A 26808-nucleotide genomic window follows, 5' to 3' on the forward strand; every position below is an offset into this window, starting at 1 on the left:
AGTGTTTGTAGCAGTCCAATTGCATTCTGTACCTTTTCCCTTCCTGAAGCTAAAGTGCTCTTCTTCCAACTGTTCTTCTATCTTAGAATATAAACGTCGATTCAGCATTCACAGAAGATTTTTCGCCAAGTGTGATATCAGGCTGATAATCCTGAACTTGTTACATTTCTTGGCATTATTTTTCTTCGATATTGGAAGCAACACTGTTTCCATAAAATCTTCAGGCCAGTCGCTTCTCTCATATATTTCGTTGCATAATGATAGAATTTCCTTCTTGTCTTCACCCAAGCATTTCACTAATTCAGTGGGGATTCCATCAACTCCTGTTGCATAATGAAGGATAAAAACAGAATAATATTTATATTCATTCTGACTTGTCATTCTGTCTACTACATTTCTTCTTAGATTTCAAATACTGTATCAATGCAAATTATACATTTTTCATCTTATACACATGAAATTTAAATAAATTTCAAATTAAATTATGTCTCTGACCAAAAATATAAATAATACAAGAATAAATACCATATTAAGTTGTGTATTTGGTTTGAAAATAAAAATAATAGAAGAATAACAACTGAGAGCAAAGAAATTAAATAATTACAGTATTTATGTTCGTTCTGTAACAAATTTTTCCCACACAGCACTTTTGAGGTCTAATGATTTGCTTAATTTGTATTCATGATTCATACACTTGCAGAATCTAGTGGTTTAATAGTCAACTAGCATCTAGTGGTTTAATAGCCAACTACAGGATTGCTTTCTCACACTCCTCGAAAGAAATTAGTAAATGCAGGGCTTTAGTCCCTTCTGAAAGAGTCTATGCTGAACACTTCTATTTCTCTTAAAAATCCCATCATCTTCAGCCACTGTTAAATGCGCAAAGCTCGGATTTAATAACTACTTGACTACCAGACATGTAAGAGGAAACAACTTTTGTACTTAACAATAATTACGAGTATTAATGTAGCAATGAATTATTTTACTCATTGATAAAGTGTTCATTAGAGCAAATCTGATAAAAGTACTATAACTATTAATTTTATGAACCACAAGTAGGCCTACGATTACGATCACGATTTTTTTTCTGTTCAATATACAGGATATTAGGAAAATAAGTGCAAATATATTGACAAACGATAGATAAAGCATTTACGAACTGAAAACATCTCCGTAATCTGTTCTATACTGCAACAGTTTGTCCAATATTTTGCAGTATATTGAGGTAGTATGTTTCCTGAATAAATACAACATTTGAGTAGAACCTATTAGTATTCTTTGTTCTGGATGACCTTCAATGAATCAGTTGTTTTTCCTGTATCAAAAGGTTTGCTTTGTATACCTTTGCTATTTTATTTCATTTTTTTTAATTGTAATTAAAAATTGCTATTTTTCACTTTGATTTGTATACCTTTGATATTTTATTTCAGTTTTTTTTTTTGTTTGTCAAATTTTAATTAAAAGATTGCTATTTTTCACTTTCAATTATATTTTATATTGTGCTTGTTGACAGATCATGCCACTGTTGTTATCTTCCAACTTCACTTACTCAAAAAAAAAAAAAAAAAAAAAAAAGAAAGCTGTTGACACAAATTTTGATTCAATAAGAAGTGATTATAGACATACATTCTCACCCCAGAGAATGAAGATATTTATCGAATCCTTAGACTCATACTCATGTTTTAGTGATGTATTTTTATGTATTGGTATAATAAGAAAGCACATACTCTCATGTTGAGAGATTTAGGCATACTTCTCTCTTATCATTCCTCCACTACCATACTGTTGATGTTCAGGAACTCATCCTTACAAACATAATATTCATAGCTGCTTGTGTTCCTGCTGTACCCTATTGACAGGATATTAACGATTAATACATTCAGATGTTTCGGAAAATATATACAATGCTATGTCAGCTAAACCATGTACCGGTAATTTTTACAATGCGCAGCATACATTTTTACCTACTCATGATACGAAGTACAAAGAGAAAGTATTGTGATCCTGCAAAAATATATAGTATTTAGAAATTTTTGGAGAAATGCAAGTTTTCAGCACTCTTGATATTGCAGAAGTAGTTATATGCATACTGCTGGGCTCTCTGTGCACAACAAATACTTTTAACCTATTAGTCGAATTTTGTTCATATTTGGGGCCCCTCCAGATAAGGCCACATAGTGGCGGTTCTCATTGTCAGAAGTGCTGCTGCTTGTGAATAATGGATATAAATGAAGGCTTTCACACAGCCATGGCCATAGAACAATGACACTGGAGATGGTCTGAATAGCAGGGGCGTATTTTGCGGACTACCGGGGCTACCGGCAGTAGCCCAAGGAAATTACAAAAGAAAAAGTTTATAATATAACATAATGTAATAATTTTGTATTATTAGTTTTACCGTAGTAATTAAAATTAAAGTAATTGTTAGATTTATATGCGCTCTCTGCTCTCGAAAAGAAACAAGTTGTCAAGGCGGCATCGCTGGAGAAACCGCTTGCTACGTGAGGTAGCCTGTGACTGTTCCACTCACGCTGTCCTTCGCACAACTGCCCGTCCCCCTCCCCTTCTGTTTCCATCATGCAGTGTAGGCGGGTGAGTTGCCGCTCTCGTGATCGGTTTCTTCGCAGGCGCGAAGCAACAATACGCTTAGTACGCTAGCTCTGAATGTGATTGTGTTCTTGCAGTGCAGTATTATAAATCTGTGATTTGTTCGAGTGTCTAAGAGTTATATTAATTGTGAATTATTAAGTGTTTAATTTCCCAATTAAGTGATATTGTGAAAAATATGGCAGAACAAGTTTCTGGAGAGGTTTGTGTTGAAAATGACTGTGTAATAGAAGGTTTATTAAAAGTGCCTTTTAACCGTCGTACATAACAACGAGAAAGTTGAAATTGTGAAAATGGAAAGACCAACTCCTGAGTTAAATTTGTCCATGGACGTAAAAGAAAAACAGCGTGAGTACACACGCCATTTCACTTCAACATCATATGGTAAGTGGAATTGGTTGTGTGGTACTTCTAAACTGTCTAAACTATTTTGCTGGCCATGTTTGTTATTTAGCCGCGAAACTAAAGTGTGGTCAAAAGAGGGATTTTCTAATATGAACTCCCTTCGAACAGCAGTCCTAGAATACGACAAATTAAAAGCTCATATTTGTAGTAGCATGATCTTTGCAAACTTTGGAAAGACAAGAATTGATTTACAGATAGATAAGCAAAAAGCTCTACACATCAATCAACACAATGCTCTTGTGAAAAAAAATCGGGAGATTTTACTGCGTCTTATTAACGCAGTCTGCTTTCTAGGAAAACAAGAATTGGCTTTTCGGGGTCATAATGAGAATATGGAATCAGACAATAGAGGAAATTATATTGAATATTTAAGTTCCTTAACCCTCGGTCTATATCTGCTTTGGAAAAACGTACTCTATACCTGGGGTATTTTTTGACCCCGGATAGATTTCTTTCAACTAACTTGAAAATAGGAAGTTGTAAGGATTATTATTGGGTAATTTATGTATTTTGGTATTTATTCAAGAGTTTATGGGAGTACATTTTTAGTAAAGTTGTTTTATCACTGTTAAAAAATATTAATGAAAATTTAACAGTACATAATTCTCACAAACGCATTGCACTCTTGTTTTGTTGTTGTTAATAACACTTTAGAATGCTATAAGTCTAATAATAATAAAATACAATGACTAATAATTACTACACTATAAATTACCTCATATTAGAATGTCATTATACAGGATGTTTTTGTATTCATACATTTGTAACATGTTCCGCGCTGTGGCGTCATTGTCTAAGGCATCCTGCCTAGGACTCGCGTTACGGAATGCGCGCTGGTTCCATTCCCCATGGTAGAAGAAATTTTCTCATGAAATTTCGGCCAATGTATGGAAGCGGTGCCCACCCAGCATTGTGATGCACTTGGGGATCTACGATAGATAGCGAAAATCCGGTTTCGCAAACCAGCTGTAACGACTGGGGGGATCATTGTGCTAACCATACGATACGTCCATTCTGGTTGGATGATCGTCCACCTCTGCTTCGGCATGTGGACCTGAGGCCAGCAGCCCGCTGGTCGGTCTTGGGCCTTCATGGGCTGTAGCGCCATGGATTTATTTTGCTTTACTTTACTTTACATCTTTAGGGATCTCTTTTCGATTAGCTCGAAGTGTTCCCACTAGTGTTAGGTTCTTCTGTAGCAGTTCTTACCTAATTCAAAACTTGTGAAAAAATTGTCAATAGTAACATTCCTTCCACTTCCTCTCACATAATCCACAATATCGTTTACAATACCTTTTCCTTGACTTAGCTCTCTTTCCTCTGCAGACTTTCCTGTATAAATTCGTGCATTTATCAAAAAGTTTGTCTCACGATCCACGGCAGCCCATACCTTTATTCCATGTTTCCCTGGCTTGGCAGAAATGTAAACTTTGATTGGACATCGTCTCTGAATATACACAGGTGTTCATCTACTGTAGTGTATGGTTCAGGAATATAAGACGACATACACCCATCAACAAACATTTCAGAAACTACACGTATGACTTCTGCTTTTGACCCTCATGCAGCTTTCCTTTTTTCCTTGTCAGTTTGTCGTCGAAACGGAGACACATCAAAATACTTGAAAATCGCGAATAACTCATTGTAGCTCGGAAAATAGGCAAACCATATTCTTTGGACCAAAATTCATCAAGTAGTTTCTCCCTTGCTGTGTGCACCCCTGCTGTTATGAGAAGACCGAAGAAAGCCTTAGTTTTGTTGAATCCGGCTTACTCCAGTGTTGAAGAGAAATGTATTTATCTTTCACATCTTCTTCACGATTGTTAGTATGCATTGATATTCTATTCAACATGTGATCAGTTATAAAAAGAGAGAAACAATCCGATCTAATTTGCAAGTAGGCTATAACCTAACATGCTGAGGAATATTAGCTGTTTGGCCCACTATATATCTAGAAGGTTGCTTACGCTGTGGTGATGGCTGAGTAGCATAGTTCAGTTGTCCATTTCTTGATGTAAGTAAATGTGTCACTAATACATTGACGTTATCATCTGCATCAATAGAATCAATATCTATTTCGTCTTCAACTTGAATATCTTCCTGTCACATCTACTTCCGCAACACCGCCGTCGCTTTCGAATATGAAATCATTGTCACAATCACTATCACTGTGGTCTGCGTCTTTTAGAGCATGAACAAAGCTATAACCTTTCTGAAAATCAATATTATAAATTATTATTCATAATAAAGAGAGAGAGACAAACCGACTTACTTCATCAGAAGTCTACTGCAAACTGAAAACAGTTAACTAAAAATTTTCAAATATCTCACAACAGTGCATCCCAGTTCAAGAAATATCAATATTTGATCTGTATTTGTCCCATTGTTGTCATACAATACACCAAGAGCGAGACCAAGTAATAAATTCATTATAAAAATTAGTATAGCGTACTCTATACCTGGGGTCTTTTCTGACCCCATGTGATAAAAATGAAAAAAAGTGTTATACAACTTATAGTAGGATCATGACAATGCAACATAATTGTAGCCAAATGTTCACAAATAGCATAACTGGAACATGGGAGAGTTATGTCAACATTTTACATATGCATTTGTAAAAAATAAAGGAGTGGGGTCACAAAAGACCCCAGGTATAGACCGAGGGTTAAGTGAATTTGACCATTTACTGGCCAATCATCTTGAGAGTTCAACAGTATTTCGTGGTACTTCTCCCGCAATTCAGAATGACTTAATATTTGCTATAAGTGGGGTTATGATAAAGAACATAAAACCTTTTGTGGCCATTGTTGTTGATGAAACAAGTTACTGCTCTAATCAGAGTCAATTGTCCACTGTTTTAAGATACGTTGACAGTACTGCCAATGTTCAAGAACGGATTACAGGATTCACAAATGTCAGTTCGGAAAAACTGCTGCTGCTTTGTTTCAGCATGTGGAAGTATGTTACAGCAGAATACAATGTCGGCAATAAGTTAATTGCACAGACATACGATGGTGCTTCAGTTATGGCGGGAAATATTAATGGCTTGAAAACAAAAGGTCAAGAAAAGTATCCTCAAGCACTATTTGTCCATTGTTACAGCCATGTTCTCAATTTAGTTTTGCAACGAACTACTTCATCCATTCCAGAATGCCGCATTTTTTTCAAAACACTGTCGGGTTTAGCTGCATTTTTCTCATCATCTCCTAAAAGATCAGAAAACTCAAGGAATTTATGAACAAGAAACTCCCAAAAGTAGCACCAACTAGATTGAATTTTACATCTCGGCTTGTAAATACAGTAAAGGAATACAGAGAACAACTGACTGCTTTCTTTGAAAATATCATTTGTAATGACTCTGAAGAAAACTGGGATGATGATGTAATTGTGGAGGCTCAAGGATATTAGAATTTTTTCACACAGTTTCAGAATATATTTCTTCTTGAAGTCTATGCTAGAGTGTTCGCACATACAGATGTGCTCTACAATATTCTTCAGACAAAAAGTCTAGACATAGCATACTACTTGCAAGAGGTATCAAAGTTAAAAAAATACTATATCCGAGTTCAGATGTAGTGGGTTTCCGTCCATATGGAGTAATATGGCAAATGAAAATTCTTCAGACAATACAATGGAACCACCATTAAAGCGAAGAAAAGGAGATGATGAATTGAAATACAGGCAGCTATACTACAGCATACTAGATCGTATGCATATGGAAATTACCGACAGATTTTCTGATTATGGAAAGCTTCAGTTCACACATCTTCTAGATTCTCAAAAATTTTCTGCTTATAGAGAAAACTTCCCGAATGAGGCACTAAACAAATTATTTCAGTCCTATAACAGTCACTTTGATCAAATACGTTTGAAAAATGAATTAAGTGTAATATATTCAGCAGAAGTCTTTGATTTTTCGAACAAACCTATCCATGAAATATTATCTGCCATATATGAAAACCAGCTGAACCAAGTTATTCCTGAAGTCCTTAAATTGGCAACATTAATTGTGACAATACCAGCTACATCAGCATAGGTAGAAAGAACATTTTCTGCGTTGAAGAGAATAAAATCCTACTGTAGATCAACTCATACACAAGAACGTTTATCCGGCTTGGCACTGATGTCCATTGAAAAGTCATTTCTACAGAAACTTTGCAAGTGGCCCAACTGTAATTTCAATGACGAAGTCATCAACGTATTTTCGTCCCAATCAAGACGTCTGGAATTCACATAAATATGTAAAGAATTTTATTATAGGGATTTTAAAATATATTTTGTGTAATAATAGGGTCAGTGGTAGCCCAAACCCTTTAACCAGTATACACCACTGCTGAATAGTTGGCTTTTCCACCGGTGCACAGTGTACATTTTTTAAAATCTAGGTGGACAAATTTCAAATTTCGATTTGTTAGTTAGGCATAGGTGAATACTGTATGAATCCATGTACTTTAATATCTGAAGAATGTTATGAGAGATAGCTTTTACTGTTATATCAGCAGAAAGTTCTTTTTAAAAGAGTATTAACAATGAGTTCTAACACTTCTCACTCCAGTTCAGCCGTAGACAAAGAGGCAAGAGAGAGTGCCAATTGTTAGTGATTTATTGTGTTGTGAGACCTGGAATCTGTTCAGATAGTACGTTCCTACTAATGTAACTTCAATTTCAAGTTTGTAAGGTATTTTTCTTCTTATAGTAGGTTTAAATATTACAATTGAAAAAAGAAGTATTTTCTTAAAGTTTTCCAAATATAATGTGAGTTTTAATATAGCTGATCACGTCTGGTTACAACAATTTTTTTACCATTTAATACAGCATCATTTAGTGTGTTGAATTCTTGTTTTAAAGTTTGTGCGTTTTTACGCATTTAATAGTAATTAATTTTTTTTTTTTTTTCAGTGTTGGGCTGCATGGTATAGGTCGCGCCAGGGATTTTGGCAGATGGATTTTCTTTATGTAAACTGGAGAGCGAGTTCCTCACCGCTGCAAGATCGGCTGTTATCTCTGTCGCAGTGGAGTGGGTAGGACATAAGAGTAAACATGCACGCCGAGTATTTCTGCACTCTGGACAGTCACCTCCAAAAACTAAACAAATATTACAGTAGTCTATGTGTCTTTGGTATTCCCAAGAAACTTGTTCGATTAATTAAAATGTCTCAATGAAACTTACAGCAGAGTCTGTATAGGCCAGTTTCTATCTGATGCTTTTCCAATTCACTGCGGGCTAAAGCAAGGAGATGCACTATCACCTTTACTTTTAACTTCGCTCTAGAATATGCCATTAGGAAAGTTCAGGATAACAGAGAGGGTTTGGAATTGAACGGGTTACATCAGCTTTTTGTCTATGCGGATGACGTGAATATGTTAGGAAAAACTCCACAAACGATTAGGAAAAACACGGAAATTTTACTTGAAGCAAATAAAGCAATAGGTTTGGTAGTAAATCCCGAAAAGACAAAGTATATGATTATGTCTCGTGACCAGAATATTGTACGAAATGGAAATATAATCTGTTTATATATATATATATATATATATATATATATATATATATATATTTGATACAGCGTCGTAAAATAACCCAATAAAATAAATATATGTATATGGAAATATGTTAATCCTTAGTCAATAGATAAGACTGAGTTTTACGAAATACGAACATTAAGGGATGGAAAATGGGAGGCAGTAATGATCAAAATAATTATACCGATTTATTTTTTTTTTACCAGCAGACATGCAGCCTTTAAATTTAAAACAAAGATTCACTCATAAAATTGGGTTAGACTATTCATCTCATCTCTCAGAATTGTCTCTAAAATGTATAAGGAAAGTAAAAAAAATTAATTTTGATGTAGGCTACTTCCTTGAAATAACTTCAGTTTCCCCCCCCCCCCCCCCCGAGCAGAGAGGAGAGAGAAAGAAGTCGACGATTTTAAAAATTCACTAAAATATTTTTAACTAGAGACGTAAAATTTAAAATGAAGGTTACTCTCTACAATATTGGTTAAACATTCTTAGATTTTTTAAATACCATATCCTAAGGTACTGATGAAAAGGCAGAAGGGAGTGAGAAACCTCATGTCATCCGATCTCGATGAAAGTCGACATCATAGAATACGAATAAGGTATTATTTAGTCCGACTTTGTCCCTAAAGTGGTGGAGTGGGACAAAAATGGGTGAAAAATTAAATGAGATATCTTAGGGGTTTCCGAGACGAAAATTACGAATAATACAATTTGTGCGAATTCAATATGGCAGTTTCAGTACTATGAATTATATTTTTAAAAAATTAAACATCGGATATCGCACAAGTAACACATACCGTATACAGTATTTAAGGGGGTATGTAACACCTTTTGATAGTATGCCTATACATTTAGTAAAATCTAAATTGTAATTTTTACATATTCTGAATGAATGTTGTGCTGGAATTTAGTATAGTCATCAGCCAATACCTCTAGATTAAAAACAAATTTTTAGAATCCATAAAATACAGTATTTATTGTGAATGGTAATTATATTTTTCAATTGGTGCAATTTGTGCAGGGAAAATTGGTTTCTCCGATATTTTGTACGATTTCAAATATTTTAAAATGCTTTCTTCTCTGTTCTATTCACAATGTTCGTGTGAAGAAATTATTGCCCTTATAGTATCCATTACAATCCTATTTATTATACTCTTAAATAAATCTAACTTCCGCAGCATGCAATTTTACCCAATTAACCAAATTATATTTTGATTATTAAGAAGAATCGTAATTTTATTAACTTGTATTGTCGCACCACCAGTAGACGATCCCTAGATTATTACTGGACAAATCTTGTATATTGATCTGGTAAGGGTAGGATTATATATATATATATATATATATACATACGAGGCGCATCCAGAAAGTAAGTTTCCCTATTTTTAAAAAAAAAAAGAACATACACTTTCAGGAAAACACTTATTGGCAACAGGTACAGCAATGTTTCATCTATTTTTCAACATAGCCACCATCAGAATTGAGACACTTGTATCGTGGGATCAACTTTTGTATCCCTCTGTCGTAGAACTCTGCCGCCTGTGAATGGAACCAGCTCTTCGTCGTTGCCAAAACGATCACCGGAGGACAGGAATTTCTTGAGGTGCAAGAAAACGTGAAAATCGCTGGAAGCAAGATCAGGACTGTAGGGTGGACGATCAAACAACTCCCAGCCAAATTCCGTCAAAACAGCTGCTGTGCGCCGAGCAGTATGTCGACGATCATTGTCATGGAGGAGCACAACACCTGCAGTAAGCATTCCACGCCTCTTGTTTTGAATGGCACATCGCAATTTTCGCAGTGTTTCACAGTAACGGTCAGCGTTCACTGTATCACCTCTTGGAAGGAAGTCAATGAGCAGAATGCCCTTCCTGTCCCAGAACACCGTGCACATCACTTTCCGTACCGACAGCATCGTCTGTTTGAATTTCGTCCTGACCGGAGATCCACTATGCCGCCAATGCATTGACTGCTGCTTGGTTTCCGGGGTGAAGTGCGAAATCCAAGTCTCATCGCCCGTGACGATCCTGTCGAGGAACTCGTCGCCGTCATCGTGATACCATTGCAGAAATGTCAGTGCTGCTCCTAAACGTTGCATTTTGTGTTCGGGTGTCAGGTTTTTCGGCACCCACCTCACACACACTTTTTTGAACAGCAGGTGCTTAGTGACAATCTCATGCAACAAGGATCGCTATATCTGCGGAAAATGGCTGCTCAGCTCCGTAATCGTGAAGCGGCGGTTCTCCATGATGCACTGCCGCACCAGCTCAACACGATCATCATTGATGAGGGACGGTCGCCCACTGCACTCTTCATCATGGACACTTTGACGACCTTCGGAAAACTGCCTACACCAGCGACGCACCATCTGCTTACTCATGATGTTCGGCCCATAGACCTGACAGAGCTGCCGATGAATTTCAATTGACGCAATGCTTTGTGCATTAAAGAACTTTATCACCGACCGAACCTTGCAGGCGGCGGGAGAAGGAATAACAGCTTCCATTTCGGACCACTGCTGCCATGCTACTGGCACCAGGCGGGACCTGTCCGGCTGGCATATGATTGATACGTCATAGATCTGTTACGCATGCGCAATTGACACGGCTAATTACGTTTACTTTCAAGGAGAAAAAGTCGGGAAACTTACTTTCTGGATGCGCCTCGTATGTATGTATGTGTATATATATATATATATATATATATATATGCGCAATGCAATGCCTTTTCCTTTTAATTAAGAATTAATTTAATTTAGAAAATGTAGGAGACATATTGTAAAATCATTGGGAACGGAAGTCATTTACATTTATTGAAGGTATTCTTTGAGTAGCACTGTACCGTGGTGTGTTTCATAATAAGGATAATTGATATGAGCTGCTGTTATGAAAATATGAACGACTCAGAATGTTATCGCATCTCATTCTCGCAGCTTACACAAACAATATTGGCTCGCCTACTGGAAATGTCATCTAGGTCATCTGCCAAAATCGGTGCCTCCGACTATAACACAGTGGCAACTGTTCCATGTTTGGCTTAATGGCAGAAAAGAATCATGGAACGAGGAAATTTTTAATCATTGTGTGGGTGTTTTGGGCCTGCAAAATTATTTACATGACATCGAACATCAGGTTAAAAATACATTGAACACATTTTCATCCAATCTTCACAAATGCACAGTGAATCAGAATGCAAATCTAGAAGCTGAGCAAAATTAATAACTTCTCTGTGTTCTAACAGATTGTCATGAAACTATGTACAGGCCTTACAGGTGACGGATATCTTATGTGTACAAACTCTAATTATGTTTGCACAAGAAAAACTACCCCTTTATAGAGGTGCATTTAGACAAAATTCCCATCTAACAGATTTTTATGAAACTTTATACAGAAGTTACAAGTAGTAGCATATATTTTTGCTACAAAGTCTGCTTAGTCTCTATAAGAGAAACTGCCCCTTTACAGTGGTGCTTATAGACAAAATTAACAACTTTTCTCCTATATAATAAAACCTACAAAATTTTAAAACACTTAAACAAAGATTTAAAGGATAATGCGAAGATTAATGTTATTGATAAACAGATTTGGCTGCGATATTTTCAAAATCTGTGGTCACTCCCCGACGATACTTTACCAACTCCAATATCAAACAACAATGATCCTAGCTATATATCTGAAGATGAATTGAATATAGCCCTTAAATCTTGTAAAAATAACAAAACTCCAGGTGAGGATGGACTCCCTATAGAACTTTTCAAATATGCTGACAGATCTCTCAAAATAAAATTTCTTGATCTTTTGAGCAGAATACTTGAAGGAGAGGCTCCACCAACATCATGGCAAAAAGCTATCATCATCCCAATCTTCAAGAAAGGCAACATCAAAGATTGCACAAACTACAGAGGAATCAGTCTCCTAAATAGTGGATACAAAATTTTCTCAAGAATAATAGCTCTTAAGTTGGAAGCTCACTACAAAACTCTCATTGGTGAACAACAAAACGGTTTTCGAAAGGGCAGATCTTGCACAGATGGATATTTTACTTTGAAGATTTTGATCGAAAAACATAGGGAATTTAATAAAGAAACTCAGTTGGCTTTTATTGATTACGAAAAAGCTTTTGACCGTGTTGAAATAAGCTCTTTCAAATTTTGGCAGATGATTCAGTTCCAAACACAATTATAAGAACAATTTACGAATTATATAACCACAATATTATCAAAATTACTATCGGATCAGAACATACTGAATGGAGACCGATAAACTGTGGAGTTCGTCAAGGATGCCTCCTTTCACCACTTTTATTCAATATATACATCAACTCCATCATCAGACGTTGGCAACTAACAATTCATGGAAACATTCCGCAAAAAACATCTTTTGAATTCAATGTTTTCTAACGTTAGTAGAAAAAAAATTCAGATAAGTTTGGGGGGGCAGTGCCCCCCCATAATTCCGCCTATGGTTATGCCCTGTTATAATTTGTAGTTCTCCTACAGTTCAAGCCCTAAACATCGTGGATATGCCCTAAACATCGTGGATATGGATGTAACACTGTAAGAAACATGCCCCCCGAAAATATCTTTATTAAATGATCATATTCCGATATGCTATAGAACAGTAAAGCTATAACAGGAAGAGGAGGTAAATGATTTCCCCCATAACCCCGTTATATGGAGATTCTATGGTTTTGCTTCCCCCCCCCCCCCCCAAGGAAACGGTTCTCTCTCCGCCTATGCTTAGGAATATAATTTATGATGATCACTTTCACGTGGTAATAGTGAACTAAGTTTATAAATACCTACTTAACTAGTTTCAGCTTAGTAGGAGCCATATTAAGAACTAGTTCTACCATAAATTATATTCCTATATAATTTCATTATATGAAGTATATTTGGCGGAGATTTTCGGTTTGGAAGTGCTGTCATTCAAAGAAGTTGGAGGTAGAGAAAAAGATGAAAACTGACACCAAAAAAGAGGCTAAGGTAACAGATGGAGTGAGCTACAAGCCATGAAGGTGTGTATGACGGGGGTGGGTATAGCAATGGTGGGTGAGAAGTCCCTAGATGTAAGTATGGGTGTGGGTGTGGGTGGTGGTGGTGAAAGTGAAGTGAAGGACATGAAAGTAAAGAAGCATATGAGAAATGTTGATATTGTAGGTTATGAGGAGGTCAACAGTATTGATAATTGCCAAAAATGATGAAGATGAAGATGATGGTGAAGGTGATAATAAAAATATGCATGGCAAATATTGGTTATGGAGGAGATGACTGAGATAGAGATGACGGACAATGCTTGGTGATGGTAATGGTAGTGAAGATGAAAGTGATGGCGTTTGTGGAGTAAAATGATAATGTTAGTTGATGGTAGTGGGGGACTGAGATTAGAAATGCTGTTAATTATTTTGTCCTCTTAGTTAATGATTGTAGTGTTGGTGGTGACAGAGAAAACGACAATTAAGGTAAAGATGAAGATGTTGCTGAAGTGAAGTAAATATGATGTTGAAGTGTAGGAGGAGAGACGAATATACCTCTGGTACAAATGGAGATAACGATTGTGGAGACGAATATTTGGATGATGGGGTTGGAGATACTGGTGACAGATGAGTTGAAGGTGATGGAAATAGAGATTAAGATCAAAAATCAGTAAGCTTTATTTGCAAACCGACTGTAACTTATATTGGTTAAATAAATATGTTGATTACTAATTCGTCCCTCTTGGAAAACCCCGTTCTGCCACTGAAATTCACTCCATGTACAGCATAGACGATCAGTGTGTGATTAACGATTCTACTTCCACATCCTTCTGTTTGCAGAATATGTAAGTAGAATCAGATTTTCCTTTTTTATAAAGTAATATCATTTCAAGATTAAATTCTCAAACAAAACTCTTATCTTTCCAGATTTCATAGAATTTCTCACGTAACTGATACGTCTAAGCTACAACATCCGCTTAAAGTATATATGCACAAGGCTTAGACATATAATCATGTAGCATATTTATGCAAAAAGAGAACGAATATAGATTTTAACCTTTTATTTCAAATTATATTTTCATATTGTCACATGTTCATGTTCATGTTCATATATATATATATATATATATATATATATATATATATATATACACACACACACACACACACACACACATATACACACACTAGCGGTCAAAAGTTTTCGATCAGCTATGAAAACAACTATATACTTTATTTCAATGTACAAAGACTTTGGAAAAACTAAACAGACCAACAAAATTTTCTCTCTCTAGCATTATAATATGATAGAATATTCAAAACGAAATCCCTGTTTTAACCACAAATCCATAGTTGTGAAAGGTGATCGAAAACTTTTGACTGGTGGTGTGTGTATATACACACTGTAGCCTATATTTAAACTTTTAAAGTGTTCAACTAAATTTTTATCAGCACAGAGCAAATATAATTTTTAACAATTTTAATAAATTAACAGTTAAATTCTAATTTTAATCATTTTCTCTGTGCCTCTATATATACACAATGTTTATTAACTTGATCATGGTATATGCTTATAGATTGCATAAATGTCTTCATTCATAACATCATGCATGATAAATTATATAATACCATAGTTTACCATAATCATATGTTCTTAAATGATCTCAATTTGACCTGAAGATGACTTTTACAAGTCGAAAACGTTCGTCATTACCTATTATGTGATATAATATATTTTATAAATAAGTAAATTTATGCAAATCAAGCTTTCAGGTATAACTTCCTGTAAAGTTGATTTGAATAATTTCGAGGGAAAAATTGTTCCAGGGCCGGGCATCGAACCCGGGACGTTTGGTTAAACGCACCAATGCTCCACCGACCGAGCCACCCAGGAACTCCACCCGACACCGATCCAATTTTTCAAATTATTCAAATCAACTTTACAGGGAGTTATACCTGAAAGCTTGATTTGCATAATACACATCACTGTATGTTACAGAAAAAACCACAATTTAAGTCACACATTGAGTGCACACTAACTCTGTGTGACTTAAATTGTGGTTTTCTGTAACGTACAGTGACGTGTATTATGCAAATCAAGCTTTCAGGTATAACTCCCTGTAAAGTTGATTTGAATAATTTGAAAAATTGGATCGGTGTCGGGTGGAGTTCTTGGGTGGCTCGGTCGGTGGAACGTTGGTGCACTTAACCAAAGGTCCCAGGTTCGATGCCTGGCCCTAGAACAATTTTTCCCTCGAAATTATTCAAGTAAATTTATGTATGATAAGTTTTACAGATGGTTTTCAAATAAAGCTTATTGATGTTATTCATTAACTTGTCGTAACCAACATGTCAATAAAGGGATGAAGATGTAAAGATAAGTGCGGCGGAAAATGTGATGATGAAAGTGAATGAGAAAATAGAGATGGTGATAGTGATGCTTGTAGTGTAGATGAAGATGTCGGTGGTGATAAAAAATGTTGACTTCGAAGTGGTGTAGGTGTAATTGGTGGAAGAAATAGAAATAAAAATGAGATGATGGGGTAAGATGACAGCAGTGGTCGAAGTGTTGTAGTGGTTAATGACAAAAAGAAGAAAGAGAAAGCATTGGTGATAGTGGAGACAGAAAGGATGACAGTGGTGAAAGTGTGGTGGTGAAAATTTTAGTAATATTGTTGGAGGTACTTTCAGAAATACAAAGCAAAACAATACACTCATAAATAAATTACGTGTAGATTGAGTTAATTAAGTGAATGTTGGGATGGAGGTGGCAGAGACTGTGATGATATACAGTATGGTGGATAGCTTCTTATCAAAACTTCATGAATAATAGATACTCACAGCAGCTGCAAGGCAGGCGTTGTAGTACTGCCTTCCTTCGTGGTCCTTCAACTCGATCAGAAGCACAATACCGGCAGCCAGTAGCAAAGCGAAGGCAACCACGTGGTACATCACTTCCTGCAAGCAACATGCAGAAATATTTCATTTCAAACACAATACATGCGTGTATTTTTATAGCAAGCAGTAGTGTTGAGGTTACCATGCTAACCGCTGGATCCAAGGTTCACAGGTTGAAAACTGGGTACAGGCGATGTGTTTTAGACATGATAAAATCCTTAATATCCATGAGGGAAGGAAAGATGTATTCTCGCAGAGGGATCCAGGCAAAATTCATTGTTCATTTCTTGCCCACGTCAAAATTTGGAGGTGGCACAACAGGCCATATCAAGTCCATAAGTGCGCGAGAGCTTGTCCCGTCCTTCATTCCTAATCCATACCATACCAGCAGCAGCAGTAGTATTCAAACTTTGGTCAGGGATTCCAAGGAAGTCTTGGAATGTTATATGGAATCTGTGAAGATTATTTCAACTCTCTCCCTCTCTCCCTCTCTCCCTCTCTCTCTCTCTCCCTCTCTCCCTCTCTCCCTCTCTCCCTCTCTCCCTCTCCCCCTCTCTCCCTCTCCCCCTCTCTCCCTCTCCCCCTCTCTCCCCCTCTCCCCCTCTCCCTCTCTCTCTCTCTCGTACAAAGGAGGGACCCTAAGGCTGAGGTTTATTGTGCTTACCACTACTTTCTGTGAATGATTGGGTAGCTAAACAGCTGCGCTCTTGTACAAGTACAGCACGCTGCACCGTGAACTTAAGCTGGGCTATGGTATGGATGATGATGATGATGATGATGATGATGATGATGATGATGATGATGATGATTTGTAAATTAATGATGACGAAATGATTCCGAGGTGTAACACCGAAAGTTACCCAGCAATTCTGCTTCAGTTGGTCGAAGGAAAACCCCGGAAAAAATCCCAACCAGGTAACTTGTCCCAATTAGGAACATTTCAAACTTAATGATCCACTATGCCTGCAATTAACATCATATTTGTATCTAACATTGTTAACTTTCCGTCCACACCTGTGGAGTACTGGTCAGGTCATCTGGCCGCGAAACCAGGTGATTCTGGTTCGATTCCCAGTCGGAGCAAGTTACCTCGTGGAGGTTTTTTCCGAGGTTTTCCCTCAACCCAATATGAGCAAATGTTGGCTAACTTTCGGTGTGGGACCCCGGACTCATTTCACCGGCATTATCACCTTCATCTCATTCAGATGCTAAATAACGTAAGATGTTGATAAAGCGTCGTAAAATAACCTACAAAAAAATTGTTAACTTTCCTAACCCACTCCTGTTCCTTTCTGAAAATTCTTACGACTTCTCAAAACTCGTCATGCCAAGCCATCTGTCTGCGAAGTGGAAGACTGGAATGAATAAATGACATGAATTTTGTCTGGTGCTTTTGCTCTTTACAGAGCTGGGATTCCTTATGTGCCTTAAATATACATGTTTCCACGTTTCATTCTTTTCCGAAGGAAACAAAGCTAAGACTGTTATGACAATCTCTCGTGAATGCAACAGATTATATATCTAAGACTTGGGTAAAATGAGTCTGGAAATTATATTAGGAATTACTGAATACATACAGTAGGTATATAGTATGAATTATGAGTGAAAGATGGGACAAATTCATGCGAACTTAGGCATTTACTTGCAAGGACGTACGAGGTTGTCAAAAAGTAACCTTAATATATAAATAAAAAATCAGAGACTCATAGTAGATCGAAACAAACAAACAAACAAACAAAACACAAACAAAAACAAAAAAACACACACACAAAAACACGCACGCACGCACCCCCCCCCCCCCCCCTGTATAACAGGAACTATTGCATTGAACGTAGGGGGGACTATGTTGAAAAGTGATGAAATGTATGTAGTCTTATTGTACATATTCAAATAATAAAACAATTATTAAGGTTACTTTTTTACTCTCCTTCGTATATAGATCTTCTTTTCAGGGTGAAGAAGAAACAACTGTGGCAACAAAATTCCTTACATCATTATAAATTACAATGATAAGACTATCCAAGCTATTTGGATTAGGTCTAAGACATTTGCAACTGGATTTTTAAATAATATAAAGTAATAAATTGCTAAATTTAACATTGAGATACGTACCAATTAAACTATATGTTGCTAATAGATAGATCCTTTATGTCAACATTCAATGTTCATTCTATTATTTTGATCTCACAATGGTGAAAATTTTATAACTTACAAATGATACTTACCTACCCATTATTTGAAAAAAAAAAAAAAAAAAAAAAAATGAACCTGAAAAACACTAAACACAATTCTATCTAATATTAATCTTTCTTATTACCAGAGTTCATTCTTAGGAAAATTTAAGGAAGTGATTACATTACTCACAATATTTTCTATTCTTTTTGGGGGGAGCAAGGCCCCCCCTTTGTTCTCCCTTTATATACGTTCCTTCTTACTTGGGTTTGCCGTATTATCTCCAAATTTAGACTTGGAAGAGGAATCGCTATTAATTCTTTTTGAAGCTCTCTCATTCAGGGAAAAGATTCCTTTATGTTCTGTAAATAAATACTCGTATTATTAGTGAAGTTTTACTATTGAATGAACAACATGGCTTCAGGAAGGGCAAATGTAGCATAGACTGGATATCCTCAATTAAACAAATAATACCAAAGAGACGGGAATTTAATTTGAAACCACAGAGTCTGTTTATCCATTATATAAGTTCATTGATTCATAGTGTTCTGCCCAATGGCCGGTCTTTTGCTGTAAACTCAGCATTCTCCAGTCTTTCCCATTTGGTAAAGTCTTAGACAGAAACTATGGACTGTAATGGAGACTTGGGTTACCTACTATATCTTATTTAAACTCTTGAAAGCATACACAGAAACACATCAGGATGTGTTGATATAAATTCCCGTTACCTCTAGATCTGTGTTTATAAACCAAGGAGTGAGACAGGATTGCACCTTGTCCCTGGTACTTTTAACATTTATGTTGATGAAGCTATTGAAGAATGACAGAGACAGATACAAATGTATTTTACCATAGTGGGAAAGACTCAGAAATCATATGAGGTAACATCTAAATTTAATTTGGGTATATCCAGAAATAAGTCAAAAGTTATTAAAAGCATTCATAGGAAAATGACTTCTAAGATAAAGAGAATAGTGGTAAATAATGAAACTAACAAATTTAATTAGGTTGTTACATTTCATACAGTTGTGATCATAATTTACAGAGCAAGCTAAACAGAATTTCAACATATGGTAATTATGTGCAGTGCTATTAGGCATACAGTAGGCCTACCCTTACAAGTAAGATCAGAAAAGACTCGCTTTTGAAGTTTTATAGAATTATGGCAGTGCCAGAACTGGTTTATGGAGCAGAAAAATAGGTATTAGACAAGAATGAAAAAAAACTGAATCAGCAGAAGTGAAGTTTCTTATATACATAGGCCTAACCACGAGGAACACTGTAAGCAATATAGGCATTCGAGAAAAATTAAAGTTGGTTTCATTAAATGAGTTAATAACAAAAAGGAAACACCAATAATATAAACATATTACAAGGATGACAGATATTCCAAAATATTGTACCTAAAACTGATTTGCAATATCATCCAAGAGGAGGACAAGATGTTGGTCATCCTAGAAGGAGGTGGGAAAATTATGTTACTTAGTGTGCAGAACGTTTTAAAAATGGAACTAAGCCATAAAGATTAAGATGAAGATGATGATATCCTGTAAATTTACTACACGAGCCTTTCAGTTTTACTTCCGCAAAAGATTTTATTCGTATTTCCCTTAAAAATCAATCACCCTCATGTGATTGAACCAGTGAACCTCTAATTCAATGGAAAGAGTGGTAAACTATTGTATTAACGACAGCAACTTCGTTAGGACATAGATGAAGACTGAAGATAATTTATCGACTGAATTGATACAAAAAACTAAGAGTAAAAGAGAGTAGGATTACCAAGGAAGAGGTGGACAGAACACTTAATATAAATTACCGGTACCCACAGGCGCAGATACAAGGGGGGGTCTGGGGGGCTATAGACCCCCCTATCAATTCAAAGACTTTTTTTTTTATTTAAAATGTACAAAGCATTATTTTTTCATTCATATAACTTATATGATTTCTTCACTCTCTAAACTTCATATTATTTTGCTATTTTACTTTCGCATACAAACTCTCTTTACAGTTCGCAGTGAATAGATCAGGTAAGTGGTCGCATTCCTTAGGGGTCGTTACCATGGGGTTTAACAATAGCTCGGGCTTCGGAACGGAAATCTAATGGTAACCACCCCTACCACACTGTAGCTAGGCCGCTACCAATACCTTTGTTATCATACTTTACAACAGCCACTACATTCGACTTCTAAATTGAGACGAATTATTTAGTGAGGTGAATTATTTAGTGTAACAGTTATAAGAAATTATAAAATGTCGAAACGGAAGTTTCAAACAAATATCTTACAATTCATCAAGAAGCCGTGTGGTGAAGTGAAAGAAAAGTGCAGTACGGATGACAATGACACAACTGATGAAGAAAAGTGTATGCCTATTAATACCGTAACAGTGGAATCGGTTATGTGCGGTGAAAGTGATGACGCTAGTTCGATGACTCATAATGTATTAGATATTGGTTGCTTAGTGGAAAAAGAAATATGCAGTGACGAGATAAAATACAAAGCTCTAACAAATCCATGGGTTCCAGACGAAAAATATCCATTTCCGAAGACACTAGAATCGGAACAGTCTAGATAATTTCAGCGTGCGTGGCTTAAAAGATTTCCATGGCTCTCTTACAGTAAGAAGGATGAAGGTGTGTTCTGTCACGTGTGCGTTTTATTCGGACCTAAAGAGGGAGGGCGAAGCAAAGTCACGTTACAGAATTTAGTTACAAAACCTCTAAGATAATTCAAAAAGGCCTCTGAAATATTCAGGAGATATTCAGAGAACAGTTATCACAAAACTGCTCTCTTAAAATGTGACAACTTTAAACGAGTGTTTGAAGGTAAGGTAGAGAACGTTCCGGTTCAATTGAATAATGAAGTGTTACGAACAGTGCGCGAAAACAGGATGAAACTTGTCCCAATAGTAAAAACAATTATTTTGTGCGGCCGACAAAATATTCCATTAAGAGGACACAGGGATGATGGTGCGATTGATTTGGAAAGCGAAAATCAAAACGAAGGTAATTTCAGGGAGCTTCTAAAATATCGCGTTGATGCTGGTGATCAGATTCTGCATAGTCATCTTAAAAATGCCTCCAAAAACTCATCTCTAACAAGTAAAACAACGCAAAACGATCTCATAAACTGTTGTGGCACCATTATTGAAAAGAAAATTGTTGAAGAGGTTAACCAAAGTAAATATTTTTCTATCTTAGTAGATGAAACAACCGACAACAGTTCCAATGAGCAACTATCATTATGTGTGCGATTTGTAGACCGAGAAAAGTGTTACTTGCATGAGGAATTTTTGAGATTCGTAGTGGTGCAAGATCTAAGTAGAGAGGCATTGTCAAAAGTTGTTTTAAGTGAACTGTGGGACTTAGGTCTAGACATTTCGAATCTTCGCGGACAGGGTTATGACGGTGATGCTAATATGTCGGGGAAGTTTCGCGGTGTCCAAGCGCAAATTTTAAAAGAGCAGCCTCTTGCATACTATATGCACTGTGCCTCACATTGCCTAAATTTGTCACTTTCAAAATCGTGCTCTGTTCCCAGTGTTAGACAAACTGTAGACACAGTAGCTGAAATAGCAAAATATGTTAGGGAGTCTAGCAAGCGGTCAATCATGATGAAAGAAAAAATTAGTCAAATATGCCCTGAACACAAGAAAACGAAACTAAAGACCTTGTGTGAAACAAGATGAATTGAACGACATGACGCAGTGTTACAATTTTTAGACATTTTCTCCGCAGTTATATCATTCCTGGAAGATTTTGGATGCTATGGTACAAAGGCACATTTGATGCTTAACTCAATTCTAAAATTCGAATTCATAATTTCATTGCATATTTTAGCAGAAATATTTGGAATAACACTGTGTGTTTCGCGGAAGTTACAGAGCCCAAATCTCGAACTAAGTCAGTGCTACCAGATGGTTGAATGTGTCATGAATACTCTTCAGGCCTGCCGAGATAACACTTATAATTTTCTTTTTGAGAAGGCTGTTACATTGGCTCAATCTGTAGACATAGAAGTAAATGTACCTCGAGTTGCATCCAGACAAATCCATTGCAATAATGTTGCGTCTAAGTCTCCTAAAGTTTATTACCGCCTCAATGTATTTCTTCCTTTTCTTGATCACCTAAGCGACTTGTCAGTACGATTTTCGCCTGCTAGGCACAGTCATGTAATTAAACTCCAATCTTTGATTCCTAACTTTTTACACGATCCTGATAAAAATATCGATGTCATCCTACAAGTTGCAACGATTTATGAACAGGATCTGCCAGGAACTATTCCAGAGCTTAGAGGAGAGCTACATTTGTGGTTTCAATTTTGGAAGGAGCAACAAAAAAAAACCAGACACGGCTATAGAAGCTTTGCTGCATACTAGGAATAATTTCTACCCCAATATAAGAGAGCTGCTCACCATATTATGTGTCATGCCAGTGACAACTTGCACCGCGGAACGGTCATTCTCAACACTGAGACATGTGAAAACCTACCTCAGATCGACGATGAACCAGGACAGACTGAATGGTTTGGTATTGCTCAACATTCATTGTAACATTGACGTAAGTCTGGACGAAGTCATAGAACTTTTCGCAAGAAAACATCCCAGACGACTTCAGCTTCGTTAAATTGTGAGTAACATTTAATCGACTTTCCATTCCAGTCACCATTTCCTTTAGAATTAGAACTAACTGAAGACTTAGAACCTAAGAGTGACAATATTGTTGTGGTTTATTTATTTGTTTTTAATTCCATTGTTCTGTGTTATGATTATACTACTGTATTCATATGTTAATTGAGGGGTTGGGTGCAAGAAAGGCACTTCTCTCAAATGCAAGTTTTGAGAAAATTGATGTTGAAAATTCAAACCGTAATAATGCTATTTATGCACGCCTTTACATTTTGGGTACCGGTTCTCCTGATCTCTATGATCACAGTATTGAACTACAACTTTGTGATCATATGCATAACAGATCAGAGAACACAATAAAGCGTTTTACTCAAAAAGGGCACATCCTCTAAAATTCCCTTCTTGCACCCAGCCCCTCAGTTATTATTAGCCTCCCCTATTATTAAATTCTAGATCCGCGCCTGGGTACCCATTAGGAAAGGAACAGATCTGGAGGTTAACCATAACCATAACCATAAATATAATAATAATAATAATAATAATATTTAATATATTATTATTATTATCATCATCATTATCGCGATCATTATTATTATTATTATTATTATTATTATTTACTATTAACTGGCACTTACGAAGACAGTTTTATGTATCATGGAAGCCGTAACGAAAGACATGAGTGATGACACCAGCAGGCAGAAGGTCGTGATGAAGAAGGCAGTGACCATGAGAAGGAAGAACAGCACCTCCGTCAAATTTATGAGTATTCCACCATATCGAGTGTTGATATTGGCTCCAACGAGACCAATGCACACAGCTCCCAGGATCTGCAACACAGCACCATTAATGTATTAAATAAACTACACAAATAGAGTGGAGAGAAATGTTTTACACAAGGAGAAGTTGCAATAAAGACAAAGAATAATGAACAAAAGGTAAAAGAAAATAAAATCAATAAAATGAATACCTTAACCTGACTTAAATGCTGAGCAAGAATAAATTAATAATTACAAAACAATAAAGCATCATACAGAAAATTTTTAACAAAAATTTTAAAACAGCTTGAAATAAAATATTTATATCTGGCTATACAAATGATGTCTAAAAATTGCTATAGAGCCTTTAATAGCTTTCAGACTTCTACCTTGTAACAATGCATTGTCAAGGACAAATGATGTCTAAAAATTGCTATAGAGCCTTTAATAGCTTTCAGACTTCTACCTTGTAACAATGCATTGTCAAGGACAAAAGCTTTTAAAGTCTGGGCTGTCAGTTTTGGTACTGGTATCATGCTCTGAGCTCTGGCAAGGCGGCCTCTAATTTCTTTATCATCAAGTTGGTACCATTCTTTATTGAAATCCACAGTAGGAAGATATATTAACCTTTCCTCTTCATCTCTCGAACCTAATTGTAGGATCTAAAATATACTCCTTCTTAGCAGGCGGTTTCATGATAATCATGTCTATATGTCTGGTGCTTCCATTGCTGGCAATACTGTGGACTTCTTCGAATACTATACTGTATAGTCCTTTTTGCGCAATGCAGTGGCAATAGATGACCTTATAGAATTATGGCGGCTCTTACGAAAGTTTTCACCAAGAGACAGGAGCCCAAGACATGAGACAAGGTTTCTATCTCGCTACATCTTCTGCAACGGTCATTTTGTGGACTCCTACCTGGGATGGCTCATACCAGTGCCACATTTGCTGTCATCTTCAGTCCATAGAAGATAAATCACTGTGTGTCCTTATCCAGGTGTTAGCTGGTGTAAATTCTCAATACAGGCAGACATTTTTTCCTTTTTATCTTAATTGGCACCAATTGTCATATTCTTTGTTCCTCAGTGTTCGCCGTACCTTTTTTTTTTTGTGTCAAATAACCCTTCTTGATTCTGAAGATGACCAACATTTTCGGCAGAGGTATTAATATTTAGTTTATGGAAACACGTAGGGAGTTTCTGCTCCAAATTCCTAGTCCAATGTACATGCTCTATTTACGATTTCACTAACAAGGAGAGGACATGCTCTGTATATCACCGAATTAAATCAGATTTTGTGACATGAAAGTACAAGACACACTGTTTAAAGTCATACCTGGTATGAGTGGCCAATGACCCTTCGTTTTGGAAATAATGGCTATTGTTTGTGACATACTTCCGTTAGGTGCCTAATAGGGAAGCATTAAACTGTGTAATGGAGTAGCTCATGTGGTTGGATGCTGAATTGTCATCCAGGCAACCCGAGTTCGAATCCTAATACCTTCTCATTTTTTAAAGCTTGATATTATTATTATTATTATTATTATTATTATTATTATTATTATTATTATTATTATTATTCACTTTCAGTTGTCAGTTCCTATATTCATAGCCATGTTGAAATATGCGTGGTATGCATCAAAATTTATAAACGAACAAGAAGTGTTTGTGAATGTGAAGGATATCTGTTTCGCAGCAGAAATGCGGAAAAATGTGTGTGACTGTGGACAACCTTCTTTCATTTGCTGTGCATGGTGCAGGAAATATGTATGTTTTGTGTGTTTTTATTACATCATAATGAATCGGGTACAAAATGAAATGGAATAGCTGCTACAGAAATAGAATAGACACCAGTGATACATCTTACCTTCCTACGTTAGCAGTATTTCATTGTTTATCCTTTACAGTACAATGTTAGTTAATTAGTAATTTGTTTAAAACATGATGAAGCATTCAATACATTGAGAAATATGAAATAGGTATGTAAATAGATAACTGTGATCACAATATTAATAATTATTAAAAGAAAAAAATATAAGACCAGTTAAGATTCGAACTCTGGTTGCCTGGATAACAACTCAGCATCCAACCATATGGGCTACGCTGTTACATAGTTTAATGCTTCCCTATTGAGCACCTAACGGAAGTATTTCACAAACAATAGCCAATATTTTCAAAACGAGGGGTCATTGGCCACCCATATCAGGTATGACTTTAAACAGTACGTCTTGTACTTTCATCTCACACAATCTTATTCCATTCGGTGATATACAGCGCATGTCCTCTCCTTGTAAGATGTTAATGTCATTCATCTGTTGCAGGATGGCTTCCCGGAAACTTCTAAATAGACCATTTTTATCATAGCAGAGCATGGCATCTACAGTATCTGCAGGAAGGGAAAAGCAGACTTGATTTTTTTATATAAGAATTAAAACCTGAATTGCTCGTTCCTGAAAAACTGTAAGAAATGACATATCACATTTTGTCTTTTAGCCACAGATTTATACTATGCAGTCTTGCTACAAGTTACATTTAACTACAACTACTAATTCTCAATAGATTGTTATATAATATCAAAAACAGTGGAGACAGAGTAGACACTGTCTACCCAAAAGTTCATGATTTATCTCTCCCGTCTGTTTCAGTCTCTCGTAGCTGCACCAGAGTACCCATTCTGGCTGCGCTTCAAAAACATGTGTGCACAGGACCTTTTTCTTCCCTCACACACACAGAATATAATGCACTCTGCTCGCAGGTGGCTATATGTGTCTATCCTGGTTTGTACAGTGCAGTGATACGACAAGGTTTCCTGCCTGTAAGTGTTGTTTCAGTTTTTAACA

The 26808-nt window shown here is 36.3% G+C and overlaps 2 protein-coding genes across 7 annotated transcripts in view; one reads left to right on the top strand and one right to left on the bottom strand.

The window, feature by feature from the left end:
• The window catches only part of LOC138696238 (CKLF-like MARVEL transmembrane domain-containing protein 8), a 131228-nt gene that overhangs the window by 8250 nt on the left and 96170 nt on the right, over positions 1–26808 (bottom strand). For all 6 annotated transcript variants that reach the window (XM_069820913.1, XM_069820916.1, XM_069820917.1 and 3 more), the window contains 2 exons: positions 23847–24038; positions 16354–16470 (listed from right to left, as the gene is read on the bottom strand). In XM_069820913.1, the coding sequence (XP_069677014.1) occupies positions 16354–16470; positions 23847–24038 (309 nt within the window). The remainder of the gene's footprint in view (positions 1–16353; positions 16471–23846; positions 24039–26808) is intronic.
• LOC138695709 (52 kDa repressor of the inhibitor of the protein kinase-like) lies at positions 16653–22317 on the top strand. The gene is made up of 2 exons (XM_069819824.1): positions 16653–16823; positions 21322–22317. Exons 1-2 carry the CDS (start codon positions 16653–16655, stop codon positions 22270–22272), a joined length of 1122 nt encoding a protein of 373 aa, XP_069675925.1. The 3' UTR covers positions 22273–22317.

Source organism: Periplaneta americana, chromosome 3, assembly GCF_040183065.1.
Source record: "Periplaneta americana isolate PAMFEO1 chromosome 3, P.americana_PAMFEO1_priV1, whole genome shotgun sequence".
In the NCBI taxonomy this organism is placed as follows: domain Eukaryota; kingdom Metazoa; phylum Arthropoda; class Insecta; order Blattodea; family Blattidae; genus Periplaneta; species Periplaneta americana.